The sequence below is a fragment of the Phodopus roborovskii genome, unplaced genomic scaffold (genome assembly GCF_943737965.1).
Source record: "Phodopus roborovskii unplaced genomic scaffold, PHOROB, whole genome shotgun sequence".
Lineage (NCBI taxonomy): Eukaryota > Metazoa > Chordata > Mammalia > Rodentia > Cricetidae > Phodopus > Phodopus roborovskii.
Genome location: NW_026125562.1, coordinates 3,468,835 through 3,486,858, shown reverse-complemented (window position 1 = coordinate 3,486,858; position 18,024 = coordinate 3,468,835). Strand labels below are relative to the sequence as shown.

The following is an 18,024-nucleotide window of genomic DNA, read 5'->3' as shown; positions in this document are numbered from 1 at the left end:
CTTTTATGCACATTAATGTTTTGCACCCACGTATGCTTTTGTGAGGGTGTCATATCTTGGAGTTACAAACAGTTGTGAGCTGCCATGAGGGTTCTGGGGCTTGAACCTGGGTCCTTTAGGAGTCAGTGCTTTTAGCCACTAAGCCATCTCTCCAGCCCCAGTCGTTGGTTCTCTTTATCCATTGTAGGTTCTGAGAAACAAACTCTGGTTGTCAGGCTTCTCTGGCAAGTGCTTTTATCCATGGAGCCATCTAGCTGACTCTATTTCTTTTATTTCATCTGCAGAAAATTTCTGCTCCTAGGAGGGAGGATGTGCCCATGAGTCCTCACCTTTAGCCAGGGAGCTATTGACAGTTGATGCTTCTGGGGTAGGGAGAGTCAGTTTTCTCTAATGGTATGGCCTCTGGTAGGTTGACCATGCTCCAATAGACACTCACACCTGTGAGTATACAAGCACCACAAATTGGACTAGGTAGGCTATTTTCAAAAAGAAAAAAGAAGACATGAGGTTGGAAGAGTGGGGAAAGAGGATGGTGGTGGACCTGGAAGGAGTTGGAGGAGGAGTAGGGTGAATATGATCAAAATACATTTTAGGAAATTCTCAAAGAAATAATAAAATCCATTAAAATAGAAAATAGCTATTACTTTCTTCAAATACCCCTCTGAAATCTAAATCTTATGTGCAGTTCCTAACCAAGTCAGACTAGTTGGGTCCTAAGTCCTGCAGGAATGAGCATGCTTTGGTACTCTACCATGTTGTCATTGGCTAGGAATAGCTCAATAGGAAGCAAATGCAAACACAGGGGCAGGTCCTGAAAGTCAGCATCTGGGTTAATCAATCACCTGTGATCCCACAATCTGAATGGACTATTTTCACCCACATCACAGTCACTACCTACAGCTCTACTCCATCATGTTCCCATAGATTTCTCTTTAGCGAAACTTCTAGAGCAAAGTTAGTGGTATTAACTATAATACTACTCAAATAACACAGCTGATACTGGTTTTCTCTCCTCTAGGATCCACTCTAAATTCCTCTCACTCTTAGTATCACCTTGTCAGGTCTCAGTTAGCTACGTGGTGATATGATCCAAATCTTAATTCATGACAGTTTCCATCTTCTCTGGTCATATTTATTCCATTAGCTCACCCAGTTGCAATAGGCCATAGGAATAATAGGAGACATCTAAATGAATTACCTGGGTGTTGAGCAGGTCTATGTTAAGTGCCAATCACCTCTGTTGTGACAATGACACCTCATTTTACTAACTGGTCTCTGGACTTAAGGTGGCTAGAGTGCCCCTGCAGCAGTCACCGTTTGTAGCTCAAATGGACATTTGCTGTGTCTCCTAACTAGAATGTAGTCCTATTGAGGCCAAGCCCAAATTTGGGATATTGGAAGTTGTAGTCACTGGTAGGAAAGGTAATTGGGGCTGTTCCAGTATTCAGTCCTTGGATAGTGGGCTTGTCTCTTTTTCTCACTTGAGTCATAATATGTATTACTCATTCTAATTGTCTCAGAGTTGCCTTTCCACAGCCCTTCACTTTCACCATAATAAAATCACTCTAGAGGCAAGACTCTTGCATGGTATAATATGACCAGTGGATTCCATGGGCTGACTCTTGCAACTCAGCTCCTGTATCCTCAAGCAGAAATCTGCTTCACAGCGTCCTGTGCTTGTGGACTGGGTATACCATAGGCTTCCTGTCAATGGGGGTTTTGTTAATAGTTCTACCTGAAGATTTGTGGTTAGAAAAGGAAAATCAATACCCAGCACAGGTGATTACCACTGTGAAAAGAGACCACTTTCCACTCCAGAATAGAAAGCAACCCAATGTAGACAACCTGTCACTAATTTGGTTAAGGGTAATATTGAGTAATAGTGCCATATTAGGGTCCAGAGTTTGTCTCCAGTTTTACTAAGTTTTTATTACTGTAACAAATGCCTGAGAAAGAGAGGTTAACCCAGAAGTCAGACCATCTTAAATGTTAAGGGAAGCATACATTAACCTTCCTAGAGCCTCTTTCTTGACTTTGTACCTACCAAGGATCTGACTGACTCCTAGCCCCTCAAGAGAGGGAGAGAGATTGAGTAAACAATTGGCTCATGTGACTATGGATGCTGATGAATCCTAAGATCTGTAGTCAACAAGATGAAGATCCAGAACAAGCAAAGTATAATTGATTCCAGTCTAAATGCACAAGAACTGGGAGGACCAATGGCTTAAGTCTGAGTCTGAAGGCTGGAAATCCTGAGAACTGAGAAGACCTGATGTAGCTAGCTTTCTTGTTGGAATATCTTTAGATTGCCAGTCCCCAAGTAAGGACATGGAGACTTAATTATGAAAGCTTGGCTATTTCCCAACTAGCTCTTATAACTCAAAATAACCTGTGTCTATCAATCTACATTCTGCCATGTAGCTTGGTTATCTCTCCTCTATACCGTATGCCCAACTTGCTCTGAATCTCGTTGGTGTTTCTGCCATGTCTAGATTCTTACCCTGAGTTTCTTTCTGCCCGGAAGTCCTGCCTATTCTCTCCTGCCTAGCTACTGGCCATTCAGCTCCTTATTAAACCAATCAGAATATGCTTCAGGCAGAGACACATCTTTACAGTGTACAAAAAGATTATCCTACAAGTGGATGTTTCAGTTTATGTCTAAAGGCCTGAAAGACAATCTTACCTTAAGCAGACAGGCAAGAGCTCCCTTTTATCCATCTGTTTGTTCTGTTCAGGTTTTCAACTGGTGGGCCAAGTCTCATGACAGAAGGAAGGCAAAGTGCTTTCTTCAATAGTCTACTGATTCAAATGTTAATCTTACTCAGAAACATCCTCACAGACTTGCCTAGAATAATAGTTTTGATCAGAGAACTTGAGAACTCAATGGCCCAGTCAAATTAACACATAAGTAGGCACCACAAGCTCCAAAGTACATCTTTTCACACCTCTGACACTTTCAATATAAAACTACTGGAAAATATGGCCAAAGTGGGGGTGATCATCTATAACAAACACCAAGATCACTTGGACATTTCTACTCTTGCCAAATATTATTGGTCTTTATGGTAATTGGACCTCATAGAATCTGGTGACTAAACAGCACCATCTGGCCTCCATTATATGGACAATGGAGTGATAACATCCCCATAGTATGAATGAATTCAAGCTCTATCAGGGATTCTCCAGTTGTCAGCCCCAGTGCAGCAGAGCCCTACGTGACACTGTTTCCCTATTACCAGGGCATTTTTAGTGGCCTTGGTAAATGGTGTTTCTTTTGGACTCTTCTGTGAAACAGTAAAGCACCAAGTCTTGCATGGCAAGTTTTCCTACAAGTTTTCTGTTTATTCCTCTGTGAGGTAGTGGGGCAACTCAAAACCATTTCTACTTTGTTCAGCATTGACCATAATTTCTCTAGGCTTCTATGACAACTGTAGCAGTAGCTTTCATTCCCTGGTCCATGTTAGGTTTTAAATTCTGTGTCTGAAGAAGTGCCCCCATGCCAATGAATCGTGTCAAGTTTTACATCCCAGCCTCTTTGGTCAAGCAACCTCAAGATGAAATTCTGGAACATTCCCTTGCTTTCTGCACATTAGTTAACTCATTTAGCTCTGTGACATTAAATCTCCTTTATCAGGTCCCAGTGGGGTTTTGCTTGAAGTAAATTCTGGCAGCCAGGAGAGGAGGTAGAGATAACTCCTGTGGGTTTTGTGGGAGAGTGACTCTTGGTACAGTTGTTCTAGTAAGGTAGACAATCTCAGCCATCTTTGAGAACACACAGAGATCTGCAGAGAAAATATCATTAAAGATGTCCACTTAGAGGTCCTACCCATTGTTTCAGTGTCTCTGGCTTTTTTGAATAGGGCTTTAATTTTGCAGCTCTGTGACTATCAAGCCTTGAGTGTGTGGCTCATCTGTATCAGCTCTTCAATTACAAGAACAAAATCTCTTGGTAAGTTACTAAAGAGACTCTCAGTCTTTCAGACTTGGTCATTCACCAAAGGAGACTCTGGCTTTTCCATTATCCCTCTTTGGAATGTTATCAGGAACCAGACACCCTACTGTCCTGAAATTACACTTACCATGGTTTTCCCAGGTCAACAATGATAGAGCCTTTAGCAAGTGGGTTACCACCTTGTGCTAGGAACTACTCATCTTCCTATACTACTTAGCATCCCACCCTCTTTAGCTAGCAGAAGTAAAAGTCATTAAACTTTTATCTTGTTCTTTCCTGGATTTTCTTCTGGGTGCACCCACAAGCAAATATCAAGTTGGAATCTCAACATGTGCGCTGATTTTCAAAAGCTGCCAAAACCAAGTAGTTCTGGGCATGTGGCTTAGACAACAGAAATTTGTTGTGGAGGCTAGATGTCCAAGGTCAAGGTAATGATGTGTTTGGTTTCTTCTGAGGCTTCTCTTTGTGGTGTGCAGATAGCTATCTTCCCAGTGTACACTCACACAGCCATTCCTCTGTGAGCATCTATTCCTGGTGAGTCTGTGCGTGTCCAAATTTCCTCTTTTTGTCAGGATGGCAGTCAGAGACTACAGGGGCCACCTAACTGGCTCCTTTGAAGGCTATCTACATCCAAATATAGTCACATTCTGAGGTACTGAGGACTAGGATTAAATTTTGAGAACTCAGTTCAGTTCACAAGTTCTAAGACATTCATATTGATAGAATATACCTGTATAAGATAAAAGGTCAGAGAACAGAAAATGCAAGCACCTGCAGCCTGTGATAGAAGCCTGACTCCTATGGCAGACAGAGCAAAGCACTGGGCAGCATATACATTGGTTATTTGTCCTCAAACAACAGCCTCAAAAGCAAGGAGCCCCAGGTTTGTAAGAGTTCTCTTGCTGTGCTCAGTCATGAGCCAGGACCATCAACAACTAATTCTCAAGACACTTGCAAGATAAAACTCCCACTATCCTTGCATTAAAAAGTTATTTTTAAATATTCCTACAAAATGATTGAGTTAAAAAAATCTCATATAGGGAAGCAGCCAAATCTAAAATGTCTTTTTATGTAAATAACAAATTGTAGCTGCTAGAGATAAATGTGGACAGATGGATTTGCAGAACATAATATTTAAGAAGAGCAAAGAGACTTCAACTGATTACCAATCACTTAAAAAATTCCACACATATTTCCTGCATTCTGCCCAGGAATGTCTGACACCAAGTAATCCTATGCTACTAACAAATAACTCTATTTCTCTAATATTTATTGAGCAATCGACTTTAGAAAAATTATTTGCTTCCAGTGGAATGACAAAGCTTCTAACCTATACTTGGGAAAGTATCATGCTTTATTATAACACTGTTTAGATCTTGTGCTGTATCTATAAAATAATTATTACAACCTGAGATTTCAATTTGCAACTTTCCTTGCAAAAATGTTCAAAAAAGCACCAAAATGTTTAAGAGCTCCCATTTTGTGAATGAATATAGAACTTTGTCTAAATGACATTTCCCCATGAAGCAACTGCACTCTCAGCTAGCAGCATTTCACTTACAAAGGTTGTACCTAACTGTCCTAGTTACCTTTCTGTTGCTATGTTAAAACACCTTGACCAAAAGCAACTTGGAGAGAAAAGGGTTTATTTCATGAAGAGAAGGCAGAGTAGGAACTCAAGGCAGGAACCCAGAGGCAGGAACAAAAGCAGATTCACGGTGAAGTACTGCTTTTTGGCTTGCTCAGTTTGCTTCTTTGTATACCCCAGGACCACTTGACCAGGGATAGCACTGAACTCCTATTGGACTGGGTCTTTCTGTGTCAATCATTAATCAAGAAAATGTCCCATAGACTTGCCAACAGGCCAGTCTGATGGATGCATTTTCTCAGTTGAGGTCTTCTCTTCTCAGATAGTCCTAACTTGTGTGAAGTTGGCAACAAACTAGCCAGGGCACTAACAAACTTGTCTGTTTTATTTAGAAAATACTTTAAAAAATAAAAGTGGCAATATGAAATACTGTATTTTCTCACTTCAAGTCAGGGCTAGGCGTGTAGCTTGGTGGTGGAAGACATGCTTCACATGCAGAGGGCCCTGGGTTTGATACCAGCATTGTCAAAACCAGCACAACAAAAGCCTTCTATTTCTCCAGGACACATGTTCATCTCTATGTGATTAGAATGTTTGGTTTTTGTTTGTTTGTTTGTTTGTTTTTTTCTCAATGAATCTATCTAGAGTCTCTGTGACACATTGGACAGTGCATTTTTTTATTAATTTATTTTTTACATTCCAATCTCAGTTCCCCCTCCCTTCTTTCTCCCCACTTCCTCCACTCCCCCCTCCTCCCCTCTGCTCCATGGAGAGGGTAAGGCCTCCCATAGGAAGTCTACTAAGTCTGTCCCATCATCTCGTTGAGGCAGGATCAAGGCACCTCTCTACCCCCACACCCCTGTGTCTAGGCTGGGCAAGGTATCTGTCCAGATAGAATGGGCTCCACTAAATCAGTTTGTGCATTAGAGTCGTGGTCTTGGACCCACTGCCAGTGACCTCATATATCGTCCTAGTCACACCATTGTCATTTATATTAAAGGAGTCTAGTCTGGTCTTATGCAGGTTCCCCATTTCTCAGACCTTAGTAATCTCTCACTAGTTCGGGCCAGCTGATTCTGTGGGTTTCCCTATCATGGTCTTGACTCCTTTGTTCATATTATCGCTCCTCCCTCACTTCAATTGTACTCCAGGAACTTGGCCCATGGGTTAATTGTGGATTTCTGCATCTGCTTCCATCTGTTTCTGGAAGAGGGTTCAAGCTTCTCTGGGGTTATGAATTGGGCTGATATCCACTTATGAGTGAGTACATACTATATTTGCCTTTCTGATTTTGGGTTACCTCACTTAAGATGGTTTTTTTCTAGTTCTGTCCATTTGCCTGTGAATTTTAGGATGTCATTGTTTCTTACCGCTGAGTAGTACTTCATTGTGTAAATGTGCCACATTTTCTTTATCCATTCTTCAGTTGAGTGGCATCTAGGCTGTTTCTAAGATCTGGCTATTACAAACAATGTTACTATGAACATAGCTGAGCAAATGTCCTTGTGATGTGAATGTGCCTCCTTCCGGTATACACCCAACAGAGGTATTGCAGGGTCTTGTGGTAGGTTGATCCCTAATTTTCAGATAAATCGCCATACTGATTTCTACAGTGGCTATATAAGTTTGCATTCCCACCAGCAACAGAGAAGTGTTCCTCTTTCTCCACATACTTTCTAGCATAAGCTGTCACTGGTGTTTTTTAATTTAGCCATTCTGATGGGTGTAAGATGGAATCTCTGAGCAGTTTTGATTTGCATTTCCCTGATGACTAAGGATGTTGAGCATTTCCTTAAGTGTCTTTCTGACATTTGAAAAGACTCACATTTCAATTGCTTCCTTTTTAACTTTAAACTGCATGTAAGATGGATTTTGTCCCCCAACAATTTTTAAACATATGTGTCAGCAGCATTAAGTACATTCATGTTATTGGATTACCATCACCACTGTCTATCTCTAGAACTTCTCCCCTAGAAAAAAACAAAACAAACAAACAAAAACCCATTAAATTATGACTTCATTTTTGTCTCCCTACCTCAGTAACCACTATTTCCTCTATGACCTTGACTACCTAGGTACCTCATATAGGTAGAATCATGTATTTGGCTTTTGGGGTCCCACACTTAGCACTTCTTTTTTCTTACCTCTTCCCAACTCTCTGTACAGTGTGGGGGATCAAACTCCAGGACTTTATGCATGCTAGGAAAGTGTCAACCAAGGAACAATACCCCCAGGCTTAGCATAAACATCCAAGTTGTAGCAAATATCAGTTTCATTTCTTTAAAAATGATTTATTTTATGTGCATTGGCGTGAAGGTGTCAAATCCTCTGGGACTGGAGTTACAGACAGTTGTGAGCTGCCATTAGAGTGCTGGGAAGTGAACCCAGGTCCTCTGGAAGAGCAGCCAGTGCTCTTAAACATTGAATCATCTCTCCAGACCCAGAGTTTCACTTTAAAAAGGCTATGTATATTTGTACATGTTATCTTCAACTAATTTTAGATAACTTTTTGTTTGATTTTTTATACCAAATCTCATACAGTTCTGATTTGCCTAGAACTATGTAGATCTGGCTGTCCTTGAACTTGTTGTGATCTTTCTTCCTCTGCCTTTCTAATGATAGGATTATAGGTGAGTACCCACAGCAGGTTTTAAAATTCCTTTTAAAAGTCAGTCTCTCTATCCTCCCACTATCTGCCCAGGTGCCCATTCTCTGCTCTTATTAAAACCATGCAAAGTCTGAGGAATTATTTGTGGTTAATTTTCAGAAACATTTGCCATATCCCTTTTCTTGTATGTCTTATCAAAAGCTATTGGAACATTAATACACTTTGCAAAAGCTATTTGAAAGTAAAAATTTTGCAGGTAATGGTGGTGCAAACCTTTAATCCCAGCACTCAGGAGATAAAGGAGGAGCTGAGGCCACTCTGGTCTACAGAGTGAGTTCCAGGATAGCCAGGACTACACAGTGAAATCTTGTCTCAAAATCAAAGCAAAACAGTAACAACAACAACAAAAGAAAGTAAAAATTTCTAGTTTTCATATAACCAGAAAGATTTGCAAGTTGGGTAATTACAGGTTTTTGAAAAAAAAAAAAAAAAAAAGAATCTAAACTAGGGATTCTTCTTAATGGCTTCTTTGGAGGCAGAGATGTGTACAGTACAGCTGGTCTGAACCAGTGTGCTGGGTAGGCCAGTATGCCTGGCTTACTGTTAAGAAAGTTGGTAGATTTTATTTTTCTTACATTTAAGTTATATTTTATTTATTTTGCATGAGTGTGGACACAAATGCCATGGAATGTGTTCTAGTTCACTCTCTGTTGTAGTGATAAAAACACGATGACCAAAAACAACTTGTGGGGGAAAGGGTTTATCTGTCTTATACTTCCAGGTCACAGTCTATCACTGAGAGAAATCACTTTATTTTTGAGACAGGGTCTCTCACTGTACTCTGAGACTGAGAGAAAATCAGCTTTCCCTTTTTACCCACAGCCAGCTACCCGTGAATCCCCTGTATTGCTGGTGTATATGCACAGGCATAGTGTTCTATGGAGGTACATTGTGCGAGACAGACATTTACCACTGCATTGCATATTAGGAGAGGCTGTAAGTGCCTTTCATCCCCACGTATTTTCTACAGTAAAAGTATGTCTAAACGGCAGGTATGGGGAATTTAGAACCAGCAGTTTTTCAATAGAAAGCTACTGATAATTTGAAAGAAAATCTTGTCAGAAAGTTGACAAGAAAACTAAAAGGTAAGCAGTCTCTTCAGTGATCTACAAAGACTGTTTCTTAGAATTTCTCCTTAGATTTATTAATGACAAACACCCAGCTGGCTAGAACTTCATAACTGAAATTCCCATGGAAGTGTGACCAGCTTATAAATGGTGGGGAAACAGATACTAACAACCAAACCAGGCATCTATTTCTACAACCCCCTTGCTGCTGAAATGCCTTGGTGATGTATGAACCTAATACAGGGCCAAATAGGAATTGTAAGTATGGCTGGGGCAGTTTAAGCTCTTGGCCAGTGGCACCTTAATGATAAACTGAAGCTGCATTTGGTATTGCATGCCTGCAATCCCAGAAGTGGGAGGCCAGGGCCAGGGCCAGGGCAGGGAGACTGCCTTGAGTTCTAGGACAACCTCAGTTACACAGTTAACTCCAGGCTAGTGTGGGCTAAAAGTCAGTACCTGTACTAAAAACAAACAAAACAAAGAAATACAGATTCTCTCTCGGGCAAATACAACCCATTACACAATTTCTTTCTTCTTCCTATGCCTTGCCCTTTATTAAGATATAACTAACAAACAGCAGCTGCTTCCATTTATAATATACAAAATGATGTTTAAAGTTTTGTTTTGTTTTGTTTTGTTTTTTGAGATAGGCTCTCTCTACATAGCTCTGGCTGGCCTGGAACTCACTATTTTACCAGGCTGACCTTGAACTCACAGAGATCATCCTGCCTCTGCCTCCCGAGTGCTGGGATTAGAGAGAGAGGTGTGTGGGTGCCAGCAGAGGCCAGAAAAAGACGATGGATTCCCTAGAGCTGGAATAAAAAGGTGGCTATGAGCAGCCTGACATGGAAGCTAAGAACCAAACTTGGGTCTTTGGAAGGGCACACGGTTTCTTAACTGCTAAGCTGTCTAGTCACCAGAATGTTTTGATATATGTATAACATCTTTTGGTAGAGTTTGAAATCCACCTTCTTAGAAATTTTCAAGTATAAGATGAAAACTCGCTCACTTACTGTACAACATATCTCCACTAGGTATTAGTCTTGCCTGAAACTTTGTACTCTGACCATTCCTTCCCCAGACACATCTAGGACACCTCCGCCCCCCCCCCCAGACTGGGGTTCAAACCAGGGGTTTATGCGTTCTAGGCAAGTATTCTGCCACGGAGTTACATTCCTAGAGAGCTATAACTTCTTAACCGCTTTTCTTTGATACATAATTCATTTACAATGTTTCTAAAAAAAACTCTCAAGTTGCTTTATTCTACCCTCGGGAAAAGGAAACAAGAAGCGCGCACACACAAAAAAGGGTACGCATTCTTCATGGAAGAGCAGTGATTAATTTAAATCTCGGGTCCTGAGCTCTGGGGATCTGAAACTTGAGTAGCTAGGGTGATGGTGATAGCATGTGTGTGAATTCGGGGAAGACCTGGTAAAATAACCTTACCTATGCAAGAATTTGAAAAACTTTTTCAACAAGCTAGGCTGGCAGAAGGGCCGGGCGCGCGAGGGCAGACTGTCCCGAGGCGCACACATCTCTGCCCAAGTCAAAGTCCTCAGGAAAGCCGGTTCCGGTTGTCACAGAGCCGGGAAGACCGCGAAGAGCAGGGCCCGCGGGCGCGAGGAGGAAGAGACCCGTGTCCCCCGGCTGCAGTCACGAGAGCTGAAGGGACTTACGTCCCGATCCCGACAACCTAACTATCAATCCAAGTCCCGCAGCTGTCCTCCTCACGGCGAGCTCACCGCTGAGGTTCACTCTCACCATTTGCCTCGAGCCCCAGCGCCCTTAGCAACCACCGGAGATGGAAAGCGGAAGGGCGCCATGGTCCCGCCCTCCCTGTGTTAAGCCAGGTCCGGCGAGGAAGCGTGTCAGCCCAATCACCGCGGCTAGAATCTCAATCAGCCAATAGAAAGAAGGCACGGGAGGCGGGATTAAAAGGTCGCGTGCGCACGCGCAGACGCGAGCAGGTTCCTTGGTGCTGTGGCGGTGTGGTTGGCCGGGGTGCTACTTGGAGTCGTGTGGCCCTTGAAAACCCCGCGTATCCACCGCTGCCTCCTCCTGTCCTCGCCATGTTCCTCACTCGGTCCGAGTACGACAGGTTCGTACGGTGGGAAGCAGCAGGGTCTAGATTTGGGTGGGCGGGCCCGGGGCCCGGGCGCGGCCTGGGTTCTGCAGTGTCATGGGGCGCCCCGGGAACCCGAGTCTGGCGGGACCCGGGGAATCTGGTTCCCGAGGCGCCAGGCGGGATTCCCCACGCTGGACTGGAGCGGATCCGGCTCACACGTCCCACCGCTGAGTCACCGCTAGTCCTGACTCCCCGAGAAAGCGAGAAGCTGGGGTTTATGCTTGGGGCAGGCATCTGGAGAGGGGATAGCTGATAATCTGGAGAATAGGGGGACAGCAGCTCTGCGGTCATCTTTTCAAGCAATTATGGCCGCTTTAATAATAATAAAAAAAAGTGAAATGAGCTGCCTTGAATAAAAAGCCACCAGGCACTATTGAATGAATTTGTTGGATCACATGCTGTGCTGTACGTTTTTGTCTTCAAAAACGCTAAGGCAGCTTCAGCAGTGCCCGATAAATTGCCAGCAGTCTGGTTTTTGTAGGAACTAGAATGTACAGTGGTGTTTCAGAAGAGTTGTATATGCTGATTCCATTTGACCAAGAAAAAAAAAGTTGAAAGCAAGTTATTTTAGTGCTCTGTTGAAAAGCCAACTGTTTTGTAAAGTCAAAGCTGATTGTGTTTATTAAAAAAGCAAAACAAAACTTTGAGGTCTTGGAAATGCTAATACTGTTATAAATGCTGTGGACATTTTAACTTTCAGTTTCTGTTTTGATTAGTCTTGCAAACTATGTTAACTTCCTTTAAAAGTTAGGGAAAGCAGACATTTTCTTTGTTCCAGGTTGTCTGAGAAATTACTGGCAAGTATATATTGATCCTGTCAAAATTGTAGCACCTGGTATGGCCTTTTTTCATACTTTTGCTGACTCATAGAAGATATATGTGAAGTTTTAAAAGTATTTCCTGCTGTCAAGTAAAATGATTGTTAACACTTAACTTCCAGAGCATTGAAGAGAATCGTCTTTAGGTGATAACATTTTGAGAAAATTGTGATCCTCATCCAAAAGACTTTATGAAGTTTTGCTTATTTCTTATATGTATTAGCTGCTCTTTGGACTTTGTGTGTGTGTGTGTGTGTGTGTGTGTGTGTGTGTGTTTCTTTTGTGTCTGCTCAAGACTAAGTACAGGCCTTTAGCCAATGTTGCCAAGCTTTTGCTCTGCTCAGGGAGGTTCTGATTTTACAGAAGTGAGCAAAATCAAGATCTTTACTCTCCTGTTTACAAGAGTAACTATAGTATGAGAGAGAAAATGCCATTGGAGGAATCTAAGTCAGCATTAGAAGCTCTGATGGGAGGCTGCATTCACAGAGAAGTCAAGACCATGAGAGCCAACAGCTTTGTTGGATAATAAAGGATGAACAAAGGAGGGCCAGTGGAAAGGCAAAGTGCACATTTGAAAAAGTCCAGCCCAATTACCACATATGTATGATGCATATTATGGGGCTGGTAATTGATATGGAAAACTGGGGTGGTGCTAAATACTGATGGCTTTAATAGAATTTAAGGATTTTGGTCTCTGTAGGTAACTGTGTGCTATTAATTTTTTTCTTTTTCATCTTTTTGAAAAACTAATTAAAATGGGGGGGGTGCATGATGTACAATACATGCCTGGTGTCCTTTGAGGCCAGAGAGGGTGTTGGATACCTCCTAGAACTGGAGTAACAAATGGTTTTTAACCACCATGTGAGTGCTGGGAATCAAATCAAACTCCTCTGGAAGCTCCTAGCACTCTTTAACTCTGAGCCATCTCTCCAGCTCCTCTTTTTGGTTTTTGTTTTTTAAAGACAAGGTATCATTTATAGCCCATGGTGAGGGAAAGCTAACTGGGGCTGGTCTTGAATTTCTGTCAATCCCTTCTGCCTAGGTGTTCTGAGTTCTGGAGTTATACTCATGTGCTACTGTGTCAGGCTTTAATGTTTTCTTTAAGTAGTTGCCTCATCACAATTGTTTTTATAAAGATTAATTGATTGGATTAGAAGAACAAGTCACCAGTTAGGAGGCTATTACAATAGTTAGGTAAAAGGTAACAAGGACATTGAGAGGAGAAGTTGATATGAGTTTATGACAGCGTGTGTTAGAAAGGAGAGGGGAGAGAGTAGTGAGTCAAAACTCTCAGAACGTTCAGTCTTAGATTTGTTGACGCCAAGTTTTCTTTCAGTGATTGTTTTTTACACTGTTCTTTAGAACCCTAGACTTCTAAATGGCTTTAGTGATATTGATTGAGGAACAAATGAACTGGATGGTGAGATTCTCTCCACTCCTCATTTACTGAGAATAACAGACAGAGTAGTAGAATAGTTGAAAGCTTGGCCTCTGTAAGTAAAGTTTCTTGAATCCTGGTTCCATTTCTGCTTCTTTTATACTGAGTAATTTTGAGCAATTTATTTGATCTATCTATCTATCTATCTCTATCTCTCGCCCACACACACATACTCACATACAAATTTCTTTTGAAGAAAGTTTTGGTTAAAATTTGAAAACACTGTTAAATGCATATTGTTGAGAAGTTTAGAATTCATAAACTCAGGCTTGCAGTCATTTGTAGTCATTCATTCAAAACATTTTTAAGTGGTGCAAACAAGAGAGCATATTACAGAGAAAAGTAGTCTGGTTTGTAATCAGCATGAGTATCTATTTAGTGATAAACTAGATAGACTTTAGTAATTATATGGATCTTAGTCTGTTGTTAATATAATAATAATATCTCATACAAATTGACATAGAAATGTTCTTGTAACTGACTCTTAAAAAAAAATAGCAATATCAAAAGAAAAGGGAAAAAAGTGACTTTTTTTGGAAATGGCCTGATAGGTTTGGGACATGAATTTATCAAAGAAATTGATAGTTTGGCTCAGAATTCATACGTGTTGATTCAAGTCATCTGCTTTCATTTGATCAGTTTAGTTAAGATTTTGGTTTGGCTTTGGAGTAGGGGAGAGGTATCACCAAAAGACTGAAAGGCTTGCTAGGGGCGGAGTGAGGAGCAACTTGCATATTTCCTGGTCATTTGAGCTAGTTGTTGAGGAACTTCATTCCAATGTCTGTGTACTTCTGATAATTTCTAATACTGGTTTGTTTGTTTTTTAATTACAGGGGTGTGAATACTTTTTCTCCTGAAGGAAGATTATTTCAAGTGGAATATGCCATTGAGGCGATCAAGGTATAGTAGCAAGTAATAAAGTTTTGGAAATTTCATAATAACCCTCACACTTTGCTAGAAGGACATTTGGGATAAGAGTGTTTTAGCTCTTCTTTTAGAAAATATTCTTACATTTCTTTATCCAGCTACTATTTTGAGGTCCATTTTGAGATAATTTTTTTTTTTTTTGAACTGTTTATTGCTTTGTAATTACATGAGTTTGTTCATTGGGTTTTGTTTCCGATCTTGACTTATAAAGAAAGGGGTATAGAAGTCCAGAGTTAGCTCCTGTGTTTGTTTTTGGTTGTGAGCCTAGCCTTTAATGGCTGAGCCATCTCTCCAGCCCATGTTCCTGTGTTTGTATTTGTGTATGAGCAGGCATGTCCTGGCCAAAGGTTGACATTGTATGTCCTCAGTTGCCCTCCACCTTATTTTTTGATGCAGGGTCTCTTACTGAACCTGGAATTCTCTGATTTGGCCAGACTAGCTAGGCAGACAACCTTAGATTGTCTGTCTCTACCTTCCCAGTGCTAAGATTACAGGGGTATGCTCCTGCACTGGTTCTGGGACTCAAATCCAGGTTCTTTGTGCTTGAGTGGCAACCACTTTGCCAACTAAGTCATCTCTTCAGGCCTTGTTGCTTTTTATATTTTGTTTTCTTGAGCAAAGCATATAACTGATCACCTCTGCAGTTTTGTTGGTAAAATTGTAAATTTGTATTAGATATTGGGACTAAAAGGAGGTGTACCCTGTAATCTAGAAACAAAAACAAATGCAAAAGGGCTGAGAATATAGCTTGGTAGAGTGCTTGCCTTGTGTGCAGTCTCTAGACAGACACACAACACAACCCAAACATGTATTCACACTAGTATTCTAAACATCAGAAGGCTACCTATACCTGAAGTCAGAACTATATATGCTGTATTATGAATAATTTAAATATTTTTATTTGGTAGATAGTTAAGAAGCCTGACAGAAAACCAGGGTTGTAAGAAGCATGCATATTTGCAATCTTTGAAGTATTGAAAAGGAATGCTTAGAAAAAAACAAAGAAAAAGATGTCCAGATCCCAAACTAAACATTTTTGTTTTGGTTTGTAGAGTCATCTTCACATATTAGGCCCAGTTACTCTAACAAGGACTGGGAACCTCATAAGTAGTAGTTTATCTCTTAACTGCATGCTTGTGTCATCTGCCTGTCTCCAGTGTCTGTCTAGTCACTTCTGTTTATATAGTTGTAATGGCATAATGCTTTCTCACAAAACTGCTCATCACTGGTAAAAGTGCTTGCCTCCAAGCCCCATCACCTGATTTCAGTCCCTAGGTCAAACATGGTATAAGGAAGGACCTGAGTTCCCGAAGTTGTCTTTTGACTTCTATAGTTCCCTGGCACACACATGTATTTACACGCAAACGTAGACACATAAGTATGATTAAAAACATTTTTTAAGAATAGCTCATTTTGGTCAGGCGATGGTGGCACACGCCTATATTCCCAGCACTGGGGAGGCAGAGGCAGATGGATCTCTGTGAGTTTGAGTTCAGAGCAAGTTCCAGGACAGGCTCCAAAGCAATACAGAGAAACCCTGTCTCAAAAAAACAAAACAAACAAACAAACAAACAAACCTCATTTTGTTGGAAATAGTTCATGATAAGAAACTGTTAACTCGAAAGTACAGCTTTCTGGAGTTTCCTTCCAGAAGCCCTGGTTTGCTCTTGAACCACATAGCTCATCTACAGCTGTCCCATGGAATAACTCCCCACATGACTTAAATGAACAATTGTACCTAAGTTTTAGGACGGTGCTGTGGGAAAGTAGCTGTGTAAGAATCTGGAGAGGCAGGGAAGAGTCTGGCTAGGTGAAGTCTTACAAGTGACAATGGAAAAATTTTAGTTGAGTAGAAATCAGTGGGTCACCTGCAAGTGCTTCTCTTTTAGATTATCTTATGCTCTGTATTGAAAACTCATTAGTATGAAGTGCTAAGCAGTCAGATTTCAAGCTGTAGTATAATTTAAGACAACAGTTCTGCTTAAAGTAAGAGGTGTCCTGCTTTGAAAGATCTTCAGGGCTAGTAAGCTTTAGATTATCTATTGATAATGAGTTAGTATTTGATCTCTGTAATCTTAGTTGGGCTAGATAGTAATGTAGCCCTTAATAGTAAGACTTGTAACCATTATGAAAAATTTGGGTGCTTTGGTGTTGCTGTGGTGTCTTGTGAGAAGCTGATAAGTAGGCAATTTGGTTACGGTAAGGTTTGGATAGCACGAGAAGACCCAGAGAGTGGGGTATGAGGATGGCTCACTCAGGATGTTTGCCATGTGAACATGAGGACCTGAGTCTGGATCTGCAACATCCACATAAGTAGTGTGTGCCTGTGATCCCAGCACTGGGGAGGCAGAGACAGGTGACCCCAGAGTTTTCTGGCTGGTAGCTGTCCTAGCTGCATCAATGAGGTAGGTACAAGTTCAGTGAGTGACCCCATCTTAAAAAATAAGGTGGAAAACAATGGAAGAAGATACCCCAACATTGCCCTCTGACCTTCACATGTAGATCCTTGTGTGTGTATACACCCTTTGCACATGCACTTCTGGAGAATGACTAAAAATCCTGGCTAGAAGTGATCAAGTGGAGGTGCTTTATAAATTATGCAGGTAAGATACAACCAGCAGCGGTAAAGATGTACCTTTAGAGTAGGTTTCTCAGTTCAGATGTGCCCAGGCTTCCCTACTTTTCTCAGTCTACAAAGGTGACTAAGAGGAGAAATTTAGGCTTGGTTAGAGTATAAAGATACATTGGAGAGTATAAGTGGAAAAGATCTTGAATTTTGGTTGTGTGTGTATATTTACACACGTATACACAATCTGGATGTATGAAGTTAGAGGACAACTTCCAGGGGCTTGGCTCTCCTTTCACCATGAGATGTAGGTTGTCAGGCTTCTGTAGTAGGGTCTTTTACTTGCTGAGTCATCCTGCAGGCCCTTGATATATTTTATAAAGTAGTCTGTCTCAGGAATATTGGCCTCATTATTATTATTAAATTGGGATCCTAATTAAGTAGACTGACAATATGTTTTTGTGCTGTGAAAGCAGGGCTTCTACATGATGGAACTGAATAGCTTTACTCTGTGGACCTTCTCGTGAGGGCCACTACCCCGTTAGGTGCCAGTAGCATTTACCTGCCAAATACTGTGGACTTTGTTGAGTGTTGGTGGGGTCAAGAGACCCCCATTTGAGAGTTGCTCTATTAGAAAAAATTGAAAGTAGATGTGAATTTGGTTCTGTCTTGTGCAGTTGATTTCAGATCCTCAGTAAACAATTACAAATGGGTAGCTGTGGATGTGGTACAGTGCTTGCCTAGCAAATGAGAGGCCTTGGGTTCAGTCTGTGCCCAAATTTAAAAATTATGGCACTTAGGGAACATATAAGTCTTTAATTTTCTGGGTAATGGTTTCACATTATTGTTATTATCTTAATTTTTAGGGCACGCAC

At 41.2% G+C, this 18,024-nt stretch overlaps 1 protein-coding gene across 1 annotated transcript in view; it reads left to right on the top strand.

The window, feature by feature from the left end:
• Positions 1-11,232: 11,232 nt before the first annotated feature.
• Psma5 (proteasome 20S subunit alpha 5) overlaps positions 11,233-18,024 on the top strand; it is a 28,740-nt gene continuing 21,948 nt past the window's right edge. The window contains exons 1-2 of the mRNA XM_051177727.1: positions 11,233-11,373; positions 14,490-14,556. Coding sequence (XP_051033684.1) covers positions 11,345-11,373; positions 14,490-14,556 — 96 coding nt within the window. The 5' untranslated portion in view covers positions 11,233-11,344. The remainder of the gene's footprint in view (positions 11,374-14,489; positions 14,557-18,024) is intronic.